The sequence below is a fragment of the Telmatherina bonti genome, assembly GCF_933228915.1.
Source record: "Telmatherina bonti genome assembly, chromosome: 1".
NCBI classification, from domain to species: Eukaryota; Metazoa; Chordata; class Actinopteri; order Atheriniformes; family Telmatherinidae; genus Telmatherina; species Telmatherina bonti.
In genome coordinates this window covers 38,851,140-38,874,636 of record NC_136619.1, presented here as the reverse complement: position 1 = coordinate 38,874,636, position 23,497 = coordinate 38,851,140, and the positions used below count along the sequence as shown (strand labels likewise).

At 40.9% G+C, this 23,497-nt stretch overlaps 1 protein-coding gene across 1 annotated transcript in view; it reads left to right on the top strand.

Annotated features, from left to right (window-relative positions):
* mpped2a (metallophosphoesterase domain containing 2a) overlaps positions 1–23,497 on the top strand; it is an 80,330-nt gene that overhangs the window by 5,233 nt on the left and 51,600 nt on the right. The window contains exon 3 of the mRNA XM_079247662.1: positions 20,397–20,578. Within this exon, the coding sequence (XP_079103788.1) occupies positions 20,397–20,578 (182 nt within the window). The remainder of the gene's footprint in view (positions 1–20,396; positions 20,579–23,497) is intronic.

Sequence of the window (23,497 nt, the reverse complement as noted above, 5' to 3'; positions counted from 1 at the left end):
GCACAAGCTGGTCTTACTTGACAATAATCTGAACCCCTAACAGGGTTTGGTTGTATCTCGCAGGCTTTGTTAGACTTCTGATTATCACGGCTCTCTGAGATAATTAGGCTGGTTTATTAGTTTTGACTGGATCAAAGAGATTAACCCCACTTAGTGAGACTCAGCTCATGCAGATAGGTAAAATAAATCATTCATGGCTTTTCTTCTTGCAAAGAAAGTTAGTTTAACCTGTGACCACTGTAGTAGCTCTTCTAGCTTCACATCAAAGCCAGAGCTGATACAAACACCCAGAGCTGCTGCAGTCACATGACCGCAAACGTCATCGTTTCAGTGAAAACTGACTGATTTGTGATCAGTAGATTTTACTCAAACTGCCCTCATTTTCAGCTGAATTTCACCTAAAAGTGGGGCATGCACGGAAAGAGTTTGTCGTCCTTTAGAAAGTCAAACAGAAAAATTCATTTCAAGAAAAAGCCCAATTTGATAATACGCGCTAATTACCATCTAAAATATAAATACAAGTATAGATAGATAGTATTTATTGTCTTTGTATATCAGCACAGTGGAATTTAAAAGCAACTTTCTAAAAAGCACTCAGTGACACACACTAAAACACATAAAAATACATAAATATCCTCTTTTTTCTCTGTGCTGTCAGTGCAGTTTAATAATTCTTCGGGGTAAAAATCAGAGTAAAGATTGAAGCTTAACAGTAAAGTGTGTGAAAGAGAGGATGGCAGTGGCATGTTGATGTTGAACAGATGAGTTTAAATCATAAGTTGTCTTTGCAAAGTGCACGTTGGGCTGCATGTGCATGTGAAATGCGTGCAGGGAAATGAGCTGAAGCTGGACGTGTGAGAGTGAGATAATGCAGATATGTAAACATCATAAAGGAGACATTCTTAGACAAGCTTGAGATAAACTGGAGCTAGAAGAGGCTTGAGGTCTCTGCTGGAAAAACCACATCAAGCAGCTGTGATGCTTCACTTGTGGAAAACAAGTTTCTTTTTTCCATTTATTTTTAGAAATCTGTTTTACTTCAAACGCAAAGATTCACACAATTCTGTGCGTTGCGTGTTCACGTGAACAGGCTTATTTTCGGGGGATGGATTCAGCTGAACTGGACTCTCGCCTTGGAAACGTTTGGTGTTGCGTCAGAGCAGACGAGTAAATCAGGCCAAGTGCTTGGATATGAATCGAGGTTAACACAAGCCGAGAAACACAAGATTCACTAAAGCATACTGGTTTGATGCCTGAAGAGTCTGTTTTTCCCAAAGCAAATCATAAAACATCCTTTTTTTTTTTTTTTTTTAGTACTTTTTAAAGAAATAATTCATTACCAATAAGTTGATCTTTGTAAACAATCATTTTGGTCTTTTTGTTTGTGATACAGCAGCTGAGAAGCCTTTCCACAGAAAGCAAAGAAGAAAAAGGAAGTTTCTCTCTGATATACTGAAGAAAATCCCCCCAAAAAACCTCATTTGTCTTTAAAAGTGGGTCATCTGGGGACAGTTTAGTTTTATAGCAGCAACAACAAATAAAACTGGATTGTGGGTGACGTTTCCACGAGGTCGAAGCTGGAAAAGGGAAAAGGGAAAAAAAAAAAGTGTTGTGTTTTTTTTTTTTAAATAAAAAGCATGTTAAACCCAGCTGGAAGTGGAGCGACGCAGCGCTGATGCATTAAACTCTAGAAGGGTAAATGTGGAGAAACGCGGCAACATTTCCTCAGAGCTGGAGGTGAAGCCCCAGTCGGAGGGGATGTGTGGAGGCCGTGGGGCCTCTCAGCAGATATGTGTTTGGATAAATACATTAGGCTGTTTCCTGGCTTCCACAGAGCCTGTAGTGTTTTACTCTGTCATTCTTAAACTCAGACTGGGAACCCTGCGATCTCACACACACACAAACCCACCCCACCCCCCTCCATGTTTCGATGCTGGTAGAATACAAGCTCTGTTCCAGGAACGTAAAGGCCTGTTTAGATTTGGGAGATAATGATCCGACTTGCTCGTGGTTCCTCTTTACATTCACAAAGCTTGGACAAAAATAAAATTGCAGCTTCTCTGACAGCGAAGATGGAAAGTTGAGGGAGGGGGAGAGAGGGGGAGGGGGGTGCTTTTTGAAATATAATCCCACCTCTAATGTTTTTCCCCCCTTTGACAGAATATTGAGATTTCTCAGATGGGGTACAGCAGCTCCTTTTGTGCGGTGAGGAAGGTATCGCTCCCTGAACCTCAAATGAAAACATGCATGTGGAGCACACACACACACACACACACACACACACACACACACACACACACACACACACACGCGCGCGCGCGCAGTGGCAGTTACAGGCTAATGCTGTGGAACGTGACCCTGAAGTCAGAGTGGGCTTTCTTCGGAGCATGGGACGTCTCCGTCTCTGTCTGTAAACGAGTGACAGACTCAGAGTCCAGTGTCTGGTTTATTTTTCTGCGCTGTCTGTATCCCCCCCCCACACCAACCCCTTCCCCTTTCCCAGTCTCTTCAGGCTTCTTGTCGTCGTCTCGTGAAATGAAATGCTCAGCAGCTCAGACCATATGCTTTGAGTTGTCCCACTAATGGCTTTGAATCTAATTGAGCAGGATCTGGCCGAGGTTTCTGGAAGGCCCGATGCATAAACGGGAGTAAAACTAAAAGCTTGAGTTTAAGTCTTAAAGAAGTCCTGAAATCTTTTTTACTGGACCGCAGCACGTCTCCAACATTGTGACACAAATCGCCGAACTCTGCTTAACATTATATCTCCTCAGTCTTTGTTCTTAAAGCGATAAACCGAGTTTGTCCAGGTGAAGCACTGCAGCCACGAAGACGTCTTCAAAACATAACTAATCTGTTTGCTTGATAAACTGGAACAGGCTACTGCTGTTCATTAGCATTATATTCATTTGAGGTGGGAAAATTAAATCGAAAAATCAAATATCAGGATTTTTTTGTTTAAATTTTTTTTTTTTTTTCTCAAATGAATAAAAATAATCTATTATAAAATTTGGGTAATTTTTACTTGTCTTCTTGGGCATTATAGCAGCAAAATGATGGTCTGGCTACTGTGTTGTTTTTTCCTCAATGAAATCAATAAAAAAAAAAAAAACGAGCAGTTCCCTTTTTTTTTTTTGCTTTAAATCTGCAAAAATCAGCAATATCGAAGAATTGTATCACATTGCAATTTAAATCCAATCGGCACCCAAACAATCAAAATTGATTCTAATTGGGACCAAAGCATTTCGTCGCAGCCCTGATATTTCTACACATCGGCAAAAATGTGCAGTTATGTAAAAGTTGCAGAAATGGATGGAAACATGTTGCAGCTGATTGAAAAGTTGGTGCATTTCAGGAAGTTTTAATCGCTCTACAGTAACAATGTAGCTTTTTCAGCTCAGGGAAAACATGTTTATGTCTGTAGCGGTGCCTTCTCCTTAAGTCATAGCCACGAGGCTTCTAGCGTTTCAGCGCGGTTCGTGTTTCTCACCTGAGGTAAGCACCATGAAGGCGGTTTCAGTGAATAAACAGTCAAAACGTTGGTTGGTTTCATACTGAGTCCATAATAATGTGGCAACACGACATCTTCCTCCTTAGCTTAGAGACTCTTACCTCTGCAGCTGATGGTGGCTGCAGGAGAAATGTTGGTGTAAATACGATTACGCAGCAGAGATGCAGCAGTCCTGTAAAACACACGAGGCTCCTGCCACACTCCCTGAGCAGCAGTTCCAGCTGTCTCGTGACAGGCAGCTGCTTTTTCCTCAGATGCTGGAAAACAAGGTGCTGCAGCTAAACGTTGTAGGTAAAACCATGAAGGCGACAGTTCGGGGGACTCGCCTCAGCTGGGTTCGTATGTCCCTTAGCTTGACTGACAGCGTAGTCTTGTGCTTCGTTGGAAGGAACGTGTGTGTTTGTAGATTTGACCTAGTAAAGCCGTTTTCACACATGAACATTGCAGAAGTTTCAGGAACACTTTGTATGCAGTTGCTGTTCACACAAGTGCATGACAGCGGGAGGCTTACTGCTGGAGATGCACTCTCCCTGCTGGAAATGTGACGGTGCATGTGTGCAGAGTGTGCAGAGCGCGCAGACGGCTGCATGCCGCGCAGACGGCTGCATGCCGTGCACAAATCAGGAATTTGCTGTTTTCTTTCTTGTAGATCACAGATGAGGCTCCTTTTTGTGTTGTTTGGAGTCCTGCATGCATCTGTACACGTCTCAGCAGAAAGCAGATCCGGAGGAAAGACTTGATGTCAGATACTCCAGGATAATATCCATGGATAAAACATAACCTCCTTGGTGGAGGGAACAACCGGGTTCATTGCACATAAAAGCAGACATCGCCCCCCGCAGTGACCCCTCCCCGCTGCAGACCTGCTTCTCCTGGAGGATGGATGGACCCGGCGAAAAATACTTTTTTTTACTCATTCTTGCAGCCTCGAGAACAAGAACTCAGTTCTTGTTCTCTTGGAGGATGGAACAAGCTTAAGGAAGACTGATGATGATGATGATGTTTGCGCTTTACATTTAAACCAGATTGGACTCTTTGAGGCAGAAAAAGTGTTCAATTAAAAGTATAAACGTGATATTCATGTTCTTCTGATTGTTTAGTTGGGTTCTCTACTGGCAGGAATGAAATAATGATAATGTTGCTAATTTAAGGTGTTTTTGTTGATTTTATTTTTATTCATGTTGTTGGCGACAGTGACGCAGGTTGTATAGCAGGCTCTCCCCTGAGTAGAGGGTTGGGGGTTTAAATTCCAAGCTATCTGTTCATGTTGTGTTCAAGTTCAAGAAACTTCGCCCTCCTCGCCCCCATTGTTGGCATTCCTGGTGTGTGAATGTTTAGGTGGTCGGAGACGATGTTGGCGCACGTCGGTTGCCATGTTTGTGTCCCTCTGCTCCAAGGCAGCTTCCCATCACCAGGAATGAGTGTGGAGTGGATGAATAATGGATCAAATGCAAGCGATTTGAGCGCCGTCAGCTACAAAATGCAATATAAATCATTATTATCTTTATTAATAATCATGACCAAATGAACATCTGGAATCTGCTTTTGTGTCGCGTTTTGTCACAGAAGCATCATTCTCAAATTCAGAGCAAATGCTGGAACCTGAAACTCTGGAAGACTTGTGTCTTACAGTTGTGCGGCTTTTACACCAACAACAATTATTATTGTTTGTTCTTCCTAAACGTCGCACAAGATGAATTTTCTTGTTACGACACACACACCACCCCCTCTCTGTGTACTAAAAAAAAGTCCAAATTTGACAAACTCCCTCTCCTCTGGATGCCTTGTTAATTATTCCCTCCCTCTGAATTATTGAGGACCTCGTAAGTATGAATCATTTAATGACGCCGCCGCCTGCATCCAGTATTTTTTAGCTCTGTCCTGGTTTTTATTAATGAACTCCTTGAGGGTATTTTTCTGTGTCATATTTTCTTATGGAAGTATATTGGAACAGGGTTTTAAATGCGGTTCAGGAAATTGTTTTGGACTCTGTTCTGGACGAGGAGCTTGTCTTAAACGTGCACAGAGTGAAATTCAAGCCTCCTTTTCATTCCTGATAAATGCGTTTGCATGTGGAAGGCAGGGAGGACGCTCGCTGTGTAGAGTCATGTGACAGGAAGCCTTGGACCATAATTAAAGAGGACGCTTCCATCTCTATGTTGGTAATCATAGCTTTCCCCCTCATGTGACTCCATTTTGAAGACAAAAAGGGTTTTCTGCATCCAGGGAAGGATGCTGCTCTACTTCTGTCACACTGCGGTAACAAGTTAAACCTTGTTAAAGCAAATCCATCAGCACCGGTGTGCTGACTTTAACAGAAAGGAAAAAATCTTTAGCTTGAAATCAGTGTGGAGGTGTGGAAATGTTCTTCTGCATATCATTAGGCAAACCACAAGTGTCACAGTTCTCTTAACCCACAATTTGTAGCTCTACTTGTAGCTAATATGTCCCATAGAAGCTGTCTGTCAGCGTCACAGCGTGGTGCATCATGGGAGACCATCACCACAGTGTGAAGCCACAAATCCAATCCATCCCTACATTTAGTTCTGCAGTGACTTATTTATACTTCTGTCAACAGCAGCCTCCTGAAGAAAAGCCACATGATTAACTGTGCGTTCATATCTTTCTGATGCAATATGAAATATAAATAAAACTCATGAACATAAGTATTTGAAACTAATGCTTATTGAATTATTATAAAATATATTTAGATAAGGAAATCAAATAAAAAGGATAAAATGATCTTTTTTGCAATCAAATCAAAGATGATTTATCCCAGAGGGGAAATTTTATAGATTAACTTCATATTAATTTATAATCTATTAAATTGAATAGAAGATATGTAATAATAAGATTATATAATTACAAAATGAATAAAAATGCCCAAGAATCTGCATTAAACCAGTAAAATATTAAAACTCATCAGCAGCAGCACCAATGTTTTGATTTCATATTTCATATTATTAACTAAACCTCTCGGAAGTGAAAACAAACATCAGTGATATTGTGATATTTAGATAAGTCTGGATTCCAGTATTTTGACTGGCAGATATCAGACTATCAGCTTTAGTTCTGCTGTGACGCAGAATGACAAGTAGGAAGTAATTCAGTTTCTTTTTCTTTCACTTGGTTTTTTGTTCTCATACTCCTGTCAGTGTCCTCCTCCAGGGACACAGTGGTCCACCTTCAGCCAGTCTGGGGACTTTAACCGGTCTCTCTACCCACCACAGAACTTGTACTAAAAGATTCCTGCACATCCAAGCTTTATTGGGCATCCCTGCTAAGATTTGGGTTTAAACAGTAAGGCAGGGATCTCAGACTCTGGCCCTCTGTGCCCTCGGTCCTGCAGGTTTAAGAAAGAAGAATTATATATTTGTCAGTAACATCCCAGTTAAACCTACTGAAACGAACCACCTGCTTTTGACCCATCACTAGATGCAATCACTAGGAGTAGTGAACAGCCATAGTCTGCACCTGAGGAGCATTTGGGGGGTTCAGGGCCTTGCTCTTCGTCTTGCTAGTCTTGGGATGTGAATCCTGCTTTAATACATCCAACTCACTTCACCGGGTTGCTGCGCGGAACTTGACAGCACGTAGTTCCTCGTCCTGATACCAGTCTAGTAGTTAGACCCCTCAGTTTACTGTAAATCTGTAAAAACTCTGACCAATCCAAACATTCAGACCCAAATAGTTGTTCATTTCTTATATTCTGTAAGCTTCTTCTCCCGGCTCCCCTCCTCCCCCTCCAGCAGCGCATACCTGATAGCCACACCCTGCATATAAACAGCGTGTTAGGATGAAAATACAAAGTAGTGAAGAAGAAACTCATGGTTGAGAAAATGCAGAAAGGATTTTCGGTTTATTCTCCTCCTCTCGCTAAACAGCCGAGAAAGAAAAAATAATTGCTGGAAAAAGCTGCGAATAAAAAAGCCTTGGATCACGCAGGGAGGCAGGACAGGGCGCCACTTTCACATCTCCCTAGCTCCCCATCATCATCTACCCAGCTTTAAGGGCCGGAGTTTGAGGTCCCTGCCTTTGGGAGCACTGGAATCACTGGTGTCGTTAATCGTGACGGGCGAGTTTCTTCTGATGACTTGAGGCATTTGAACACAGATGACAGATGGCGTCCAGGAACGTCTGGAGCGTCAGTGAAAGTGTGCCTTCCTCATATCGCCATGATCTGCACCCTGCACCAGTCAGACCCCATCAGTGTGTTTTTATTCAGGTTGTTGAACCAGCATTGAGTCTGACTGGCTCTTCAGCATAGCTGGAGAAATTACAATTTCACTTGCGCAGTGCAGTTTTTTTTCCTCCTCTTCCTCTTCTTGTCGTCTTGAACTTCCAACAGGCCAAGTGTCCCAACACCACTAACGTTAACATCCTCAAACTTCTACGGTCAATAAGTTACGGTGGTTTCAATTCAGTTCATTTTAATTTGTATAGCGCCACTTCGCAACAATGTTGTCACAGGGCACTTTACATACACGGATCAACAAACACATCATTTCAAGCCAGTTCATACATATCCTATAATAGAAACCAACTGATTACATCGAATGATGACTTTGATCCAATCCTCCATCCTGAGCTGCACGCGGCGACAGTGGGAAGGAAGAAACTCCATTTTAACAGGAAGAAAACCTCCAGCAGAACCCGGCTCAGGGAGGGCAGCCATCTGCCTCGACTGGTTGGGGTGGAGAGGACAGAAAAGACAGATCAACATGTACAACTGCACTTATTCAGGAAGACCTGCGGAAAAAAGGAGGAATAAGTTAGAGACGGCAATATTGTCATATATTAATACATTAATAGAGAAATAGAGTGAGGTACTTCATCAGGTAACATCCCCATTGCTACATAAGTAATGGATGGCTAGACTACCCATAACTATAAGAGCAAAGAGCAGAACCTGGACAGTTGGGTCCCGTACATGCAGACTCCAACTCAGGAAGATGCTCATATCCTAACTATAAGAATCATGGAAAAGGAAGGTTTTCAGCTTGTCACAATGACACTTTCATTTTTCTTTTAGCAGCTCAGTTCTACTGTTTCCCCTGCGAATTAAGGTACAAGCGCTGCTTTATCGTGCCGTACACCCTCAGGATAAAGTCCAGCATTTGCCTTTTCCACCTTGATGTTCGGCGAGTTAAACCATCACTAAAGAGATGATGACCCCTGAAACAAGTTTGTCTTTTATGGAACTGTTTTCTGTACGGTTCCCTGCTGCTGCTCTACCTTTGTATTTTAATGCTACTGTGGCTGTGATTAGTCTGTGCTCATAATGGAAACATTAGCCTGGCCTCAAACCTTTTTATCATTAACATGGTGAGTGCCTCTTTGATTTTCCCATTGATTCAAATAAGATGGCAAGACAAACAAGAGGGACTAAAAGCTGAATGTGCAGCTTTAATACAACATTTTTCTTCTTTTTGACCCTTAAAAGCCAACAGATTCACACAGCTCTTTTAATTATTATTAATTACACCCTGATAAGCATGTGTGTGTTGTTTAATATCTCAAAAGACAAATGGACAGAAGTGTTGAATCATATTGGTGGATGGCCTGAGCCAAAGCTGCCTCTTAAAGGAGAAAAGTGTTCAGAAAGGTGTAAATCTTCAAGCAAGATTTTTAGCTACCTAACCAGGTAATGTTTAAGGCTTTGCACACTTAAATTAGATTTTTAATTTTCTTTTTTATTATTGTTTTTTTTTTTTCAAATCTGTCATCTGAGATAAATCATTTGGCACGGAGAGCCTTTGCACACCGAGACCAATTCTTTTCTGTTATCTATCAGGCGCAGTTATTCACAGTGTGAAACAAAACCAAGCCATCAAGCAGCGAGGAGGATTTTTGTGCTCCTTTCATTTCTTCACAGTAGAAAGAAGAAGAAGGAAAACTCTGGGTCCATCCGACCTGGTGACAAAGCAGAGTTTCTGCCAGTTAATGGAAAAGCTGCAGAGTTATCTCCATTGTTGCCGGTGGTTGAGTTCGGTGCCTTTTTCACTGCGACCTTACAAACATATCAGTGATAAGCCTTCATCCTGCCTCTTTATTTAAGAGTTCATGTTCCTGGTAATAAAGCATTAATTTTAGATAATAATGTTTTGTAGGTTTGAGCATTTAAACAACAGTTTATATTGACATGATGTGACATAAAATAATTATTTAGTTTGTACTAAAGTAATTCCAGTGGGAAACTCTTTCTTTGCTTTTAACCCATGCTAATTGTACGCAGAGCAATGAAATGGCACCCAGGGAGCAGTTGGAGGTTAAGGGTCTTGCCCAGAGGTCCAGAGTGGTTAACCTTCGTCCAGTCTGTGGACTAAAACCTGTGTCCTGCAGACTGGAGTCATCCCTCTCAACACGCTCTGTGAGCGGTGAGCTCGAGCGACTTGTAGTGAAAGTTGTACATAGTTATATAGTTGTGATTCGAGAGGTGGTTCTATTATGATAATAATGTCAGATTTCCTACTTCCTGCTTCCAAAAGGCAGGATTATTAAACGACATATGTGGACTTGTTGTGCCGCGGCGTTTAAAGCGTAATGATGGAGCCCAGCAGCTCCGGTTGTGCGAACTGAGAGCGAGACGATGAGTTGTGAAATATCCACCTGTTTTATTTATTTTTTCTATTAAAGACTAATGCAATCATCATTCCAATCAATAAAGGACTTGAAATAAATCTGAATTTACTCTGATTATGAGCTGCTGATGCAACGCAGTCGGACTTTTCTGGAGTTTAAACACTACAGGGGTCTGGAGGAGGATGATTAAGAATCAGTGGCACATAAAAGGTTTTTTCCTCGTAGCAGTCAGACCTGAGCTCTCAGGAGAACAAAGAACGTTACGTCTGTGGCCTTTTTTTCCCCTGCCGTCCTGCCGCTGCTTGCCGACTGGAATGGAGGGGCTTTTTGTAACAGGAGAACCCTTGATTAAGTTCCCTCTCCACCCCTGACCTGCTGCTGGGGCCTGTCGGGATGGCGGTGCTGGAGCTGATGGTGCTGCTGATGTTGTGGGTTAAGTGACAGTTGACATCAGACAGGTCTGCTTTCTTTTTTTCTTTTCTTTTTAGATTGAAGTCTTTTGATGTTGTCTTTGTGATTTTTGGATCTTCGAGCCCCTCTAGCCTGGCATGGCGGGGCACAACCCCCCCGATGATGTCACTTCCTCTTTAACATGAAATAGAAATCCAGCGTCTGAGCCTGCGACTTGTCAAAATGACAAGTCTTTTGTTTATGCAGTTTAAAGTGTGTTTAGTTTGGCCTGACTGATGACTCATTCCTAAATTTGGTTTATTTCTTTAACACTTTTAAGTTTTTTCTCTTCTTTAAGACGACGAACGCCTCACTCAGCATTCCAGATAAATAATTTCATTTCTTTTCTAAATAACCAGATGTTTCAGGTTGTGTTATGTTTTCTGCAACAATTGCACATTTTTCCTGTATTTATATATTTCTTATATAGATGACAAGTTCTACAGGTGTGTATTTGTGTTAATCACTCAACTCTGAAAAGCAAAGAGTGTATTTTTTTTTTTGTTTAGTGTTGAGGTTGTAAACTTGTAACTCTTAAAGTGGCGCCGGCTTTCCACCAGGTATCCCGGGACACATGGAAGTGTTTCCTTTGAATGTTTTATGACCAAGTCCTGCTTGATGCAGCTCTGCAGCAAAGTCAGGATCTGTAAGGCGTCCTCGCTCCGCTGTGCGTCGTCTTGTTGGTCCAGGTGAACGCCTCTCTGCTGGTTTTAGTCTCCCTGCTGGTGGGTGTTTTAGCTCAGGGGGCCGCCTCACGGCCGTCTCCTCACCCTTTTCTCTCGTCAGCCCTGCAGCCAGGCGGAGACCGTCGGCAGCACAATTAAGGGCTGTGCCATAATGAAAGGCGCATTAGCAGAAGCAATTTATTTCCCAGCGCAGCGCCGGAAGGTTCCTCCAGTGCTGATATTCCAACTCGGCCTTTGTGTGTGCTGCACAGTGCCATTATGGGAGGAAAGGGGAGGACACACACACACATGCTGAACAAATGGAGTAAGGGAGGGGGGCATCAAAGCGCAAGGCCATCTTTCAGCACTCTTGAAAATCAATTTCAGTTTGAATATCTTGTTCCTGTGCGCCCACGTTTCTTTTTGTTGTCTTCCTCCTCGTGATTTTTCATAAAGCGGCGTCATCGCCGTACGTTTTATTGTTGGTGCTTTTTGCCCCAGTTTCCTGTTTGCTTGTTCCAGTCCTCTTGCGTCTCTCCCAGCCACACCAGCAGCAACCCCCTCTCTGTTATTCTTCTGTTCATTTTGTTCCTCTGAAGTTTATTGAATTAGCGCAGACAGCTGAAACGCACAAGATAAGAGAGGCGCTCTGCGCTCCTCTCACAGAAATGGTATTGCACCGTGGAAGAGTGCGTTTGTGTTCGTGTGTGTGTGTGACTTCATAAGAGGGGGGGAGGGGGGCTGACGCAGAGGTTATAGACGGAGGAAATGGGGAGCATTGTGTTTTGATGTTTCTCCTGAAAGAGCAATAAAGACAGTGTGTACCTTGTAGGAAAAAAAACCGGCCTGTTATGACTCCGTTTCAGCTGCTGATGCTTTAAATTAACTTTCCTTTTGCGTAATCGCTACGTAAATGTCAAATTCTGTTAAGCTGACTGAAAAGTGATGAAGTGCAGATGTAGTTATAGTCTTTTATCAGCTGCTGTGATTTTTGTGCTCATCAGTGAACCTGCCTTTTGTCTTTTGTCAGCTTCTTCTGCTGACAAAAGGCAAGGCTGAGTTCAGTCAGAACAAAGTTTAAGATTTAAATAAAAAGGTAAAAAATACCAATTTTTATTAGTTTAGTATCAGTTTAATCAGATCTTCAATCATAAATACAATAAGGACTGCAGTTAATGTTTATTGTAAAAACATTTTAAAAGATTATGAACAGTGAAAGTTGTGTTTTTAATAACTTTAGTTATTATTCATAATTGATGTAAGCATTTAGGGACTGAAATACATGTTTAGTTTGACCTTATATGTCTTTATTTATGCTTTTCTTCGTCTTCTCAAAATGAACTCCAACTATAAGTTTTATAGCTTGATCATCCTATCGCTGCTTAAACTGTTGTTTTGTTATAGTTTTATTTATTGCTGCTATAAACTGAACATTAAACATCTTGGGTGTAACTTGGAATTGGGGTGTGCTGGAGCTGTTTTCATGCCATGCTTCAGTCTGCACACGTTGCTCTCTGAGCATGTCTGCAGCATAAATCGCTCCAATGTTGATCAGTCACCTGGAACTGGAACTGTCAACCAAAAAAAAAAAAAAAGAGAATCATCAACCAATCAAATCGTGCCGTAATGATTAAAATATCTATCAGATGAAGAAAAAAGCAAATATAAGGAAAAATATTAACAATAGCTTTAATATCTGGGTTGATAATCAGCAGCTGACATCATCCGTTACCATTTTAAGATGTTTTCCTTCGATGATTACAGAAAACTGACATTCATGAAACAAGATGAACAAAACTATGTTGATGATTTTAATTTCCATGATGAAATCCAGATGTTGGAACTCTCTGATTGGATGTCGGAGCTTTAATCTGTCAGGAATTTTATTTAAAATCCAGCAGGACGAGTTTGTGAATTTACCACGAAAGATTAGATTTATTTGAAAATGAATAAATAAAATTTAATCCAAATATAAACAAAAGACTGGACTGTGAATCAGCAAACGTTTGAGCCCTGATCCCATTTATCCCATCTGGACCAGTAGGAATCCTCTGTTCAGGCCTGGAGGTAACAGGTGGCCGTTTCCCCTCCTACTGATCAGCGTTAAAACTCCTTAAAGCTCCAGCGTGGAAGAAAACCTCCCATATCGTGGTGCACTTACTGAATGCAAACAAACAACCAGCCTCGTTGTTTAAGCACGTTGTTACCGCTACCGAAGCCGTGGAGAGTCACAAATGTAAAACAATGTTACATCTTGCACAAGTGGAAGCGATGAGGTACAGAACGATACGTAATTCTGTCTCCTTACTGATGCTGATAAGTTACAGCATGTCCTCCATGTATTTGGTACCAAGCTAGTGCTAATCGCTAATGTCATCGTGTGACTGGAGGGAGGACGTTAACCCCCACGCCGCTTGACAAATCAGATGGAATAAATGATGAAACACGAGGAAAAATACGCGTGAAAGCAGCGCACGGCGTCCTGCTGGTATGACTTCTGTGAACTGAAACTGTTGCAATGGAGCGTTTCCGCTGTAGGCTAACGAACAAGTTAGCGTCTCAGTAAATGATGCGACTCAAACTGCAGGATAAAGTAGCTGATGGACGACCTGCCCTGTTTCTAACATTACGCCAAAATAAACTTCACTGTTAGACTGAATGAACTTACCTGTCCAGCAGAAAGCTGCAGCCTCCACCTCCGTTCTGCTGAACACTACTCCCATGTAGACTCTCCTTTTCTCCCATGTATTATTTCTTTGTCTTCTCTTGGCTCATTTTTCCTCCCTCTCGTGGAGCAAAGACCACGGATAGTCCTTCTTTTTCATTCAACAACAAGTTGAATGATCACCCTCCCAACCCCTCCCCGACACAAAGCATAGAAAATTAACAAGTTTGTCCCCTTTCGGCTGCCGTATTTAAAGGTGGTGAAAACACCCTCCTTTAGATGGGATTAGACTTTGGTAAAACATATTTATGAAAGCAATAGTTGAGTTTTGCTTCACCATCATAAAAAGCTAAATTAGTTCCACGCCGTACCGTTAAAGAGAACAAACTGGGAGGTGAGAGAAGGAATCTGAGGTTAGGGCTCCAGCAATGGGTATAAAACGGAGCGAGATATGGGCTGAAGTGTGATGGACACGTCTGAGACAGACAGACACCTCAGAGGTGTTGACCCCATTAACCCCGTCATGGCAAAACAGAGCTGGAAGCAAAATACTGTGAACAAACCCACAGTTTTCACCCCGAATAATGTGGCTGTGATAAAGACATGTTTAGATTATTATAATAAATAAAATATATTAAGCAGTATTTAAATTCAGTCACATCTTTCAATTTAATCACATTCACAACAAAAATTAATATCAAGTAATGTAATATTTTCAGTGTATTTTTCTTTTAAATAAAACTTGCTTGAAGTCGACCAGATAAAAGCAAATTCAGTTTTCAAGGGTTTAAATTCTTCAGATCTTTCTGCCTGATTCTTCGTTTAAATGAGAAATCAGCTCGGTTTTCCTCTTCTGCACACAAAGCTGCCGTCAGATGTCCTTAAAACCATTTAAAGTTGACTTGAAACATCAAAACATGCTTCTACAAGAAAGCACATTAACAGAAAAGGCTGAGCACACCAAACACACATTTACATTTTTACAAGCTTCACCAAAGGGCTGATGAAACGGCGGCATTGCCCTGTCAAGTGTTTCCTCCCTTTACTTTCCATTTTTAACCCAGATGAAGAAAAACAATAATCCCTTCAGTCTTTTCTGATACATGACACAACACAGAGTTCTTGTTTGGCTGGACAGCGCGGCTTGAAACGGACTCATACTGGATTATTTGACAAAAAGAACCGGACCTGGACGGTGTGAAAACTTGGGAGGCGTTCCAAAAGGAAGAGGAACAAAAAAGGAAAACATTGCAATCAGTCATGATGATTATGAAGCATCCTCAAAGAGCTCGAACTGCCGACCTTCTTATCTGCTGCGAGTTAAGTGTCGCTTTTGAAGGAGCGGGCTCTGGCTGAACTCTGACCCTGTTTGCTTGTGTGTTTTTCCAAAAGGCCACGGAGCCAAGAGAGCTCCGTCAACCGAAATATCCTCCCACAGACATCAGAGAGCACTCCCTTTCCCTCCGTCTGCCTCTCCCAGGCTGATGTTTTATTTCTCACACTGCTGCTTTCTGCTGCCAAATGACACATGTAACTAATAACTCTTTACGGTTTCAGTCCAGTTTTCACCATTTAGACGCGTTTCTCTTCTTTCAGTCCTCGGAACCACAAAGGTTTTTAGAGTAAATCCCTTGTTGCAGTTGCATCTGTTCAGCACTTTTCTAGTCAGTTATTTCAGGCTTAAATGTTATTTAGCAAATCATTATATTAGGGGTGGGAAAATCTAATCGAAATTTTGGGATTTTTTCTTCACAATTTTAAAATTCATTTTCTTATTAAAAATCTTTTTTCTAAATAAATAAAATGAATGCATAATAATTTTTTTTGTCATTTTTATTGTTTTTTTTATGGTTCTTTTTTTTATCTGTCTTGGGTATTATAGCAGCAGAATGAGGGTCTGGCTACTGTTTTCTTTTTTTCCTCATTGAAATGAAGAAAAATGACAAGCAAAAAAAACCTTATATACATTTTTATTTGTTTTTAATCTACAAAAATCAGCAATATCGGAGAATTGTTGCAATTTAAATCGAATCGGCACCCAAAGAATCAGAATCGAATCGTAACAAAAGCATATCATCACACCCCTATATTATATTGTTGTGCTTAAATTTAGAAGTATTTTCTATTTTTTTGTAATTTTTACTGATTTCAATAAAGAGATTAAAGTATTTTCCTTTAAAAGTTAACAAGTTTAATAAAATGGATGCATTTCATTTATTTAATTGATCAAATCAAACCAAACTTTATTTCTATAGCACTTTTCGTGCTTAAGAAACAATACAAAGTACTTCACATAAAACAACTTACATCAAAATAGATAAAACACACACACATATCCATAGTCCCCTCACACACACACACCCGAGCCCTTTTAGCCCCTATAACTGTTAAAAGAAGACAAATCTCTCTTTTTTGAAAGCTATGTGATGCTAGTAATTCAGTACACATAAAAGATCTGTCTGACAGGTATATAATACTTAATGATTTAAATAGAGATGGATAAATCGGGGTACTAATGTTTCGTTTGGTAAAACTAAGACTAGTAAATGTGAACCAGATCCAAGCAAACATTTTCAGGTTACTATTTGCTGTGATATTCCAGCTGAAGGTGAGGAGGAGGAGCGACTTACCCCGAGGTTTCTCTGCTGAAGGATCACAGACATTTTTTCTTTTTTTTTTTTCAGCAAGCAGATATTTTTGCCACCACAGACCTCGGTTTTGTGTCAGCTCCAATGTCATGGCGGATTTCAGAGTGTGCTCCTGCCCTCCCCGAGCGCATTAGCATTTCCCTTCTCCCCCTGCTCCTTTCCCTCTTCAGTCTTCCCTCTGATGTCACGCTGAAGCTCAGACATGTTAACACGAACCTTCATGCGAACACAGTTCAGTCTGTCGCTGGAGAATATTCTTTTACCTGCTGCTGGAAGACTTTTTCATTTTCACCGTCTCGGTTTACAATAGATCAGAGGTCTGTGCTGAACTCCTGAACTTCTGTATACATTACTAATGAAACTCTGGCCTGTTATACAGTCATGTGTTAGCAGGGAAAACTGGGGCTCTCTGTCTTTTAGTGTGTGTGTGTGAGAGACCAATGCATTACTATCATGAAGGTTTCTTGGCCTGAGCGGGCTCTAATTGATAGGGGCTGCTGGTATTTACTTACATTCTCCGGATGGATTAAATCTCAAAGGAAAGGGGAGGAGATGGAGGTTGTTTTTCTCCTGGCTTTGTTTTAATATGCATGTGTGGGTGTGTGTGTGCGTGTATGATATATACATACACATATGAGTGTGGCTGTTTTGTCGCCCCATGTGGTTCAGCATTCATCCTTTCTCCATGACGAGAACTGTCGAATCCAGTCAGGCTGCATGGCATCCAGGCTCCACAGAGCACCAAATCTAATCAGCAGCTACACTGCAATGTATGCGCCTCTCTGCTGGCTTAGAGTAATGTGTTTGTGTGTGTGTGCAGGAGCGCTGAGACTTATTTACTGCACGCAGTCGATAGTAAATATCATTATCTCTCTGGCTAGTTTTTCATTTTGTTCAGTTTTAATATGTGGTTCAGGGCTGCTCTGCTCCGGTGTGTGAGAACATAGCTGAGATCCTCCGTCTGAGGATGCATGGCTGTCAAACCAGCACCGTACCAGTCGCTGCACAATATTCACTTGACCGACTGGACAGAGCTCATGTGCAGTTTTCCCTGAATCCGAACAATGGTTTGATTTAGTTTTTTTTTGCTCCTGTTGCATCACTTTTCTGCCTGCATAGCAATGTTTTCTCTTTTTCTACAAATAAGTCAACCAACACAGCCGTCACAAAGTTTGTCTGAAGTCCGTAAGGATTCAGCGTGAATGTTAAACAGTCTACTGCTTGTTAAAAAAAATAGAACAAAAAAAGAAACGGCACGTTTCATCCGCCAACATCAACACTGCAGTCAAATCACACGACAGCTAAAGTAGGGCTGCTTATTTAGATTCATCTATTAGCTGATCATTAGAAATCAGGGAGTATATTTTATTTAATTTTGTTTTACTTTTTATTCTTGTTTTATCTTGTTTTTTATTTTTATTTTTTGTTTTATTGCAAATTATTATTTTTTTATATTGCTTTTCTTTGTTTTTTTTTTATTTTTCATTTTTCTTCTTTTAATATCCAGTCTTTTTTTTTTTTTTATTTCTTGCTTGTTTTTGTTTGTTTTTTTATTCTTACTATCCGATATAAGTTCCATCTGCTAAATGGCTATAAAATAGAAAATTTTGATTCCAATTTTTTTTTTTTTTTAATCTTTTTAAATCTTGATCAGCCATTAATGTCACATACAAGCCAGATTATTTAGTCTGATATGTAAAACAGCAGAAGTTATGGTTTTTAAATAAAGAAAAGTGGCAGAAAGCGAATTGCAGCAGTAAAGTACATAAATGACATGAAGAAAGTAGGAAAATAAATAAGTAACGCATGTCTTTATGCAGTTATAATAAGATGACTGAGCCTTCCAGAGTCTATGGCTTTGTTTAGAATCCACCGACACGTTTAATGAGTAAATTTAATTTCACAAAGAGAATTTAATGAAAGAGAATTTAACTTCATGGCGTGCAGCTTCCTTCTGCTTTCAGCTGCGCTTGCTGACACGCAGCAACATAAATGAGACAGAATTGTTCTTAAATGTGACCGTTGGCTTCTAACAAACATCACGTCTGACGGATTAAAGGAAATGGTTGTGTGAGTTTCCAGCAGCGGTTTTCGCTTCTAGCCGTGTGTGGCGTGTTGGGCTGAGTGCTGCCAGTCACTCTGATCGGACACATCGGAAGCGTGGCTGTTTTATTGATACAACAGGGAGTGTCACATGCTTCACACTTCTCGCCTGTTGTCACAGCAATGCTACAACTCTTACAGATGGAGATATTTTTAACTTTTTTACTCCAAGTTTGGTTTTTTTTTTTGTTGTTTTTTTTAGCTATAGGGTTTTCTGTTGTTTTAAATCAATGAGGATTTTTAATGTGAAAGTCAATCTGTGGAGTCATTTCATCAGATTTGTTTCCTTCTTGATGTTTGAAATGATCACAATGGGGATGGCTGTGTTTAGCTGCCACTGGATGCTTTGATCCAAGTGATCTGCATTGTGTTAACTCTTTAATTCTGCTTCACGGTGAAGGATATTACTATATGCAGCATCATGTCACTGCAGACAGAATGCAGGTTATTGGACTTCAAACAGACGAGATGTGGGCTACATGTTACCGATGTTCGCCCACATTATGATCAGTGTGTCAACTAATGTCTTAAATATAATTGTATTAATGCCCCTTTGCTTTTCATGCGTGAAATTTGACTCAAATTGTCATTAAAATCCGAAAATTGCTTAAAAAAAAAACAAAGCCATCCATTGCGATGTTGTTTTTTTGCATCTGCTTTTCTCTCCCAACGGCGTCCATCAGTCTGAAACATTTTGATTTCACCCTCTTCGGCTTTCACCGTGCCATGTTTGTTCACATGCGTGAGTCAACCCCGGTTTTGTGTGTGTGTGTGTGTGTGTGTGTGTCAGGTTGAAGATTGCAGGGTTGATTATGTGTCTGATTTTGCCGACAGAGTGACATCCCTTTTAATGAAATAATGGTCTGGTGGCAGAGTGCTGGACGATTGCACGTTGGAGACTTCAATTACAGACAAGACCTTTTTTTTTCCTCTTCCCATCTTTCCTTTTAGGAAAAAAATAATAGTAATGCAGGGTTTTCTTCCTTTTTAAAAGACATGCTTATAATAAACAAGAAGGTTGAATAAAAGGACCCTTTTTAGTCGTTGTTTGCCCAGACAGACTTGTGTCTAAGTGTTTTTTTCTGATAATGGATTGAAAGGACATGGCATGCCTTAATTCACCGTCTGCTTAAGGAAATGTTGCTTTCATCTGTGCACGTATCAACAAGAACAATGGTCGTAATGTCTCATCTTTTCTTACAGATGCATTGTGCAGAGCTGCATGTGTTGTTTGTGAACTGCTAAATTCATTTTGGACACCAAATAGTCAGTTTCTCTGCTGCGTGTCTCCTGTTATGTGGCCTGAAATTAGCATAAATCTTCTGAAGATGCGTCTTTTTGCAACATCACAAGGCGGCATGGAAGAAGTCCACGTTCTTTTGATTGCAGCTCTTTCTTTTATTTTGGAGTGGTTGGTATTCAGAGTAAAAAAAATAAAAAGAGCAGATAAGGCCTGTTGACACGGAATAAAGACAAGTGGATCTTATATTTTCTAATCCATGAAATAGTTGTTGGTCTTTTTGTCATTTTATGTCGGTGTGATTTAAAAGATAAGAAATCAACTTTATACCTTTTTTCTAATAGTTTAAAGTGGATTTAAAGTGATTAACCTGCATTTATTAACATGCTTTCAATCCTGTGTGAATTATTTTCTCATGAAAAGCAAAGTATGTGTGAACAGGCATGAAAGCAACTATTTAACTCCTTCTTGTCCAGAATCTTGTGCTGGTCAGACCAGGGTTCATATCATCCACCTCTCTGTCATGTCTTTACAGGGTGGACCCCATTCCTTATGACACTCCCAAGCCGGCGGGACACACCAGGTTTGTGTGTGTTTCGGACACACACTCGCGTACCGATGGCATCCAGATGCCCTACGGCGACGTGCTCCTGCACACGGGCGACTTCACTGAGCTTGGCCTGCCGTCTGAGGTTAAGAAGTTCAACGACTGGCTAGGTACAGAAACGTTTAACACAGCTTACAGAACACACACGCTGCCACAGGCATGCTTAACTGGTAACCAGAACACACAAAGACCACCCCCCCCCCCCCACCCCCACCCCCCCAGTCCTCTTCAGATTACACCCCTTAGCTGCTGTGCTAAAGTGTCCAGTTTAACCCCGCTGACCTTACAACCTGGTTTAGTTGACCTTTGATCTGTCCGTCTGGCCTCATGCTGTGGGTGGGAACGCTGTGTGTGTGTGTGTGTGTGTGTGTGTGTGTGTGTGTGTGTGTGTGTGTGTGTGTGTGTGTGTGTGTGTGTGTGTGTGTGTGTGTGTGTGTGCTTTTACTCCCTAAAGTTGGTGTTTCATCTGTAAAACACTCTGCGACAGAAGAAGATACAGGTCCGTCATGCTGACCGTAAACTTTTAAGACATTTAGAGACACTAGCGCTGAGTGATTAATCAGATTTTAATCTCAACTACGATCTGGGTTTTCAACAATCATAAAAATAAAAGGGTGCGATTATTTTTCTCTCTGCAGTTTCCTCTCCTGCTGTCTTCAGCTGCTAATCGAGCGTCTCTGGCGTTGCAGCGCTGTGCTGTAAACTCCTCCCACAGCCGCTTTGCTTTCATTCAGACACTGTTGCCAACTTGGAGACTTTCTCGCTAAATCTGGAGACTTTTTTTGTTAAAAGCGACAAATCTAGCAGCTTTTACTGGAGTTATTAGAGACTTTTCTGGTGTTTTGGCGACTGACTTGGAGGCACATATTGTTCTGCAGTTACTGTAAGGAAGGAGCAGCGGGAGCCTCTCCCGTCCTAAAGCACTCCCAGGCGGCCAGTCTCAGTCGGCTCCGGCTGCAGGTCAATGTAGAATAACTGCAGTAGGTTGTGGAAGTTCACCTAGTTTGGCATAAAACGTACATCGAGACCAAGGTAAAATAGTTCCAATATAAGCGGTAAAAGCGGATTAAACAACTCGGAACCGTCCATTAGACGGTTATAATGCACGACACGGAGTCTAGAACACCACGACGCGCAGCGTTGTTTAAAAATACAGGATAATTGTCATAAATAATCGAGATCTCAATTTCAGTCATAATAATCGTGATTGTAATTTTTGTCATAATCGAGCAGCCCTAAAAGACGCACTACAGAACTTTTGCCATTTCCGTCACTCGCCCCCAGTCGATGGCTGACTCTGCATCCATCCTGCATCCTACCTGACCTGTTAGCTCTCTCCAGCCAGCAGAAGACGATCTTATGATGACTCTTGTTTTGTTTTTTTCTCTCTTTTAATCTTCCTGCGTTTCTTTGCTGCATCAGCGACGTTGTTCTATACCGCGGTTTCTGAGCCTCGGCACGCTGCTGGGTAGCAGCGGCTCCTGAAATGCACACGATAGATATCACCACTGGGATGCGAAGTTTCAAGGTCAAAAAGTTACGTAATGCATCTTTAAATCTGCTTCTTGTTTACTACTGTGTGTTTGGGTCTTGATAATTTATTAGAAGCACAATGTGTGAATGTCACTTTAAAAGGCTGAATGTGAAAATGCGTTGCTGTTGCATGTGGATAACACGCTCACTTGGCACGGCTAACTGCAAAGGCGAGTCCACGTGAGATTAAAACCGTTTAACGAAGAAGATTTGTGCGTCAGTACATGAACCTGCAGCCAGAGGCTGAAATGTAAAACCTTACATTTTAAGAACATGATAAAAAAAAAAAAGAAAAAGTGTGTGAATTTTGTACATTTTTCCTTATTAGCTGATGGTGTTGAAGAAAAGTGGCGTGCACAAGTCATTGGCCAACAGGAAAGGAAGCTGCGTTCCATCTGGAAACACCGCTTCACGTTTCTGCCAGTATTCAGCATCTGGGATTAGCTGTGATGTTTATCTTCAAAATCCGTATTTATTTCAGGACTGATGTCTTTTTTTCTTTTTTTTTCTATAAATGGATTTCTTTCTTCTTCAAATGTGCTGAAATTCTGGGTGTAAATGTATTTCCTCAAACTAAACAGTGAACTTCAGCAGTTCTGACTAAATCCTGAAAAGAACAGAGATGATTTAAGAACATTTTACAACTTATTTCTCTCAGAGTGTAAAACTTTTAACAACCGTGTTTCACTTCTGTCAAGACTAATAAACTTTTTATGGATAGACGTGTGGGAGTTCTGCGCTTCTAGAGATGCATGTGGAAGCAGACATTTCTGCAGAAACACAACTTATTTTAGAGTTTTTCAGGCTTCAGCAGAACAATGAAGTTAAATAGATTGAGTTCGAATCGCTTGCTGGAATATTCCAAGAATTAAAAAGGTGATGCAGGCTTTGTTGATCAAATATGAGTTTCATTTTAAGGTTTTTATTTGTTTTTGTTATCTTTACATGGGTTTGCCTCTCTGTACGTCTCAGAGCTCGGCAGCCTCAGATCAGCTGATCAGCTCCTTCTGGAGGTACGAAGGTCTCGCCGGATGTTCAAAGGGGACAGAGCGCTCACGCTCGGTGCTCCAAAATGATGGACTTCTTTCCCACTGCATACATTGCTGTCCATTTATACAATCACTTTTCTAACCTTGCATTTAATCCAGCATGAGTCTGTTTATTAGTTTCTCTCATCTAATGTTTTTATTCTTTTTGCCTTTTATTGTTTTTGTATTGCTATTAATTCTTGTTTTATTTTTTAGCATTTTATTGCCGTTTTTCAGATTTCACTCTTACTTCTATGTCTTTGTCGCAGCTGCCGTTGTGTTAAAGTGCTTTATAGTTAAAGTTGAGTTCAGGGTAAAAAAAAACAAAAAACTTTTAAGAGGTAAATCTGTGAGATGTTTTCTAGCTTAGTGTGTATACGCTGGTTGTGTTGTGGAAAACAAGCAGACTGTGAGTCTCATCTCTATACAGTTACTGTAGAAAGAAATCTGCTTCGAATCATTAAAAGG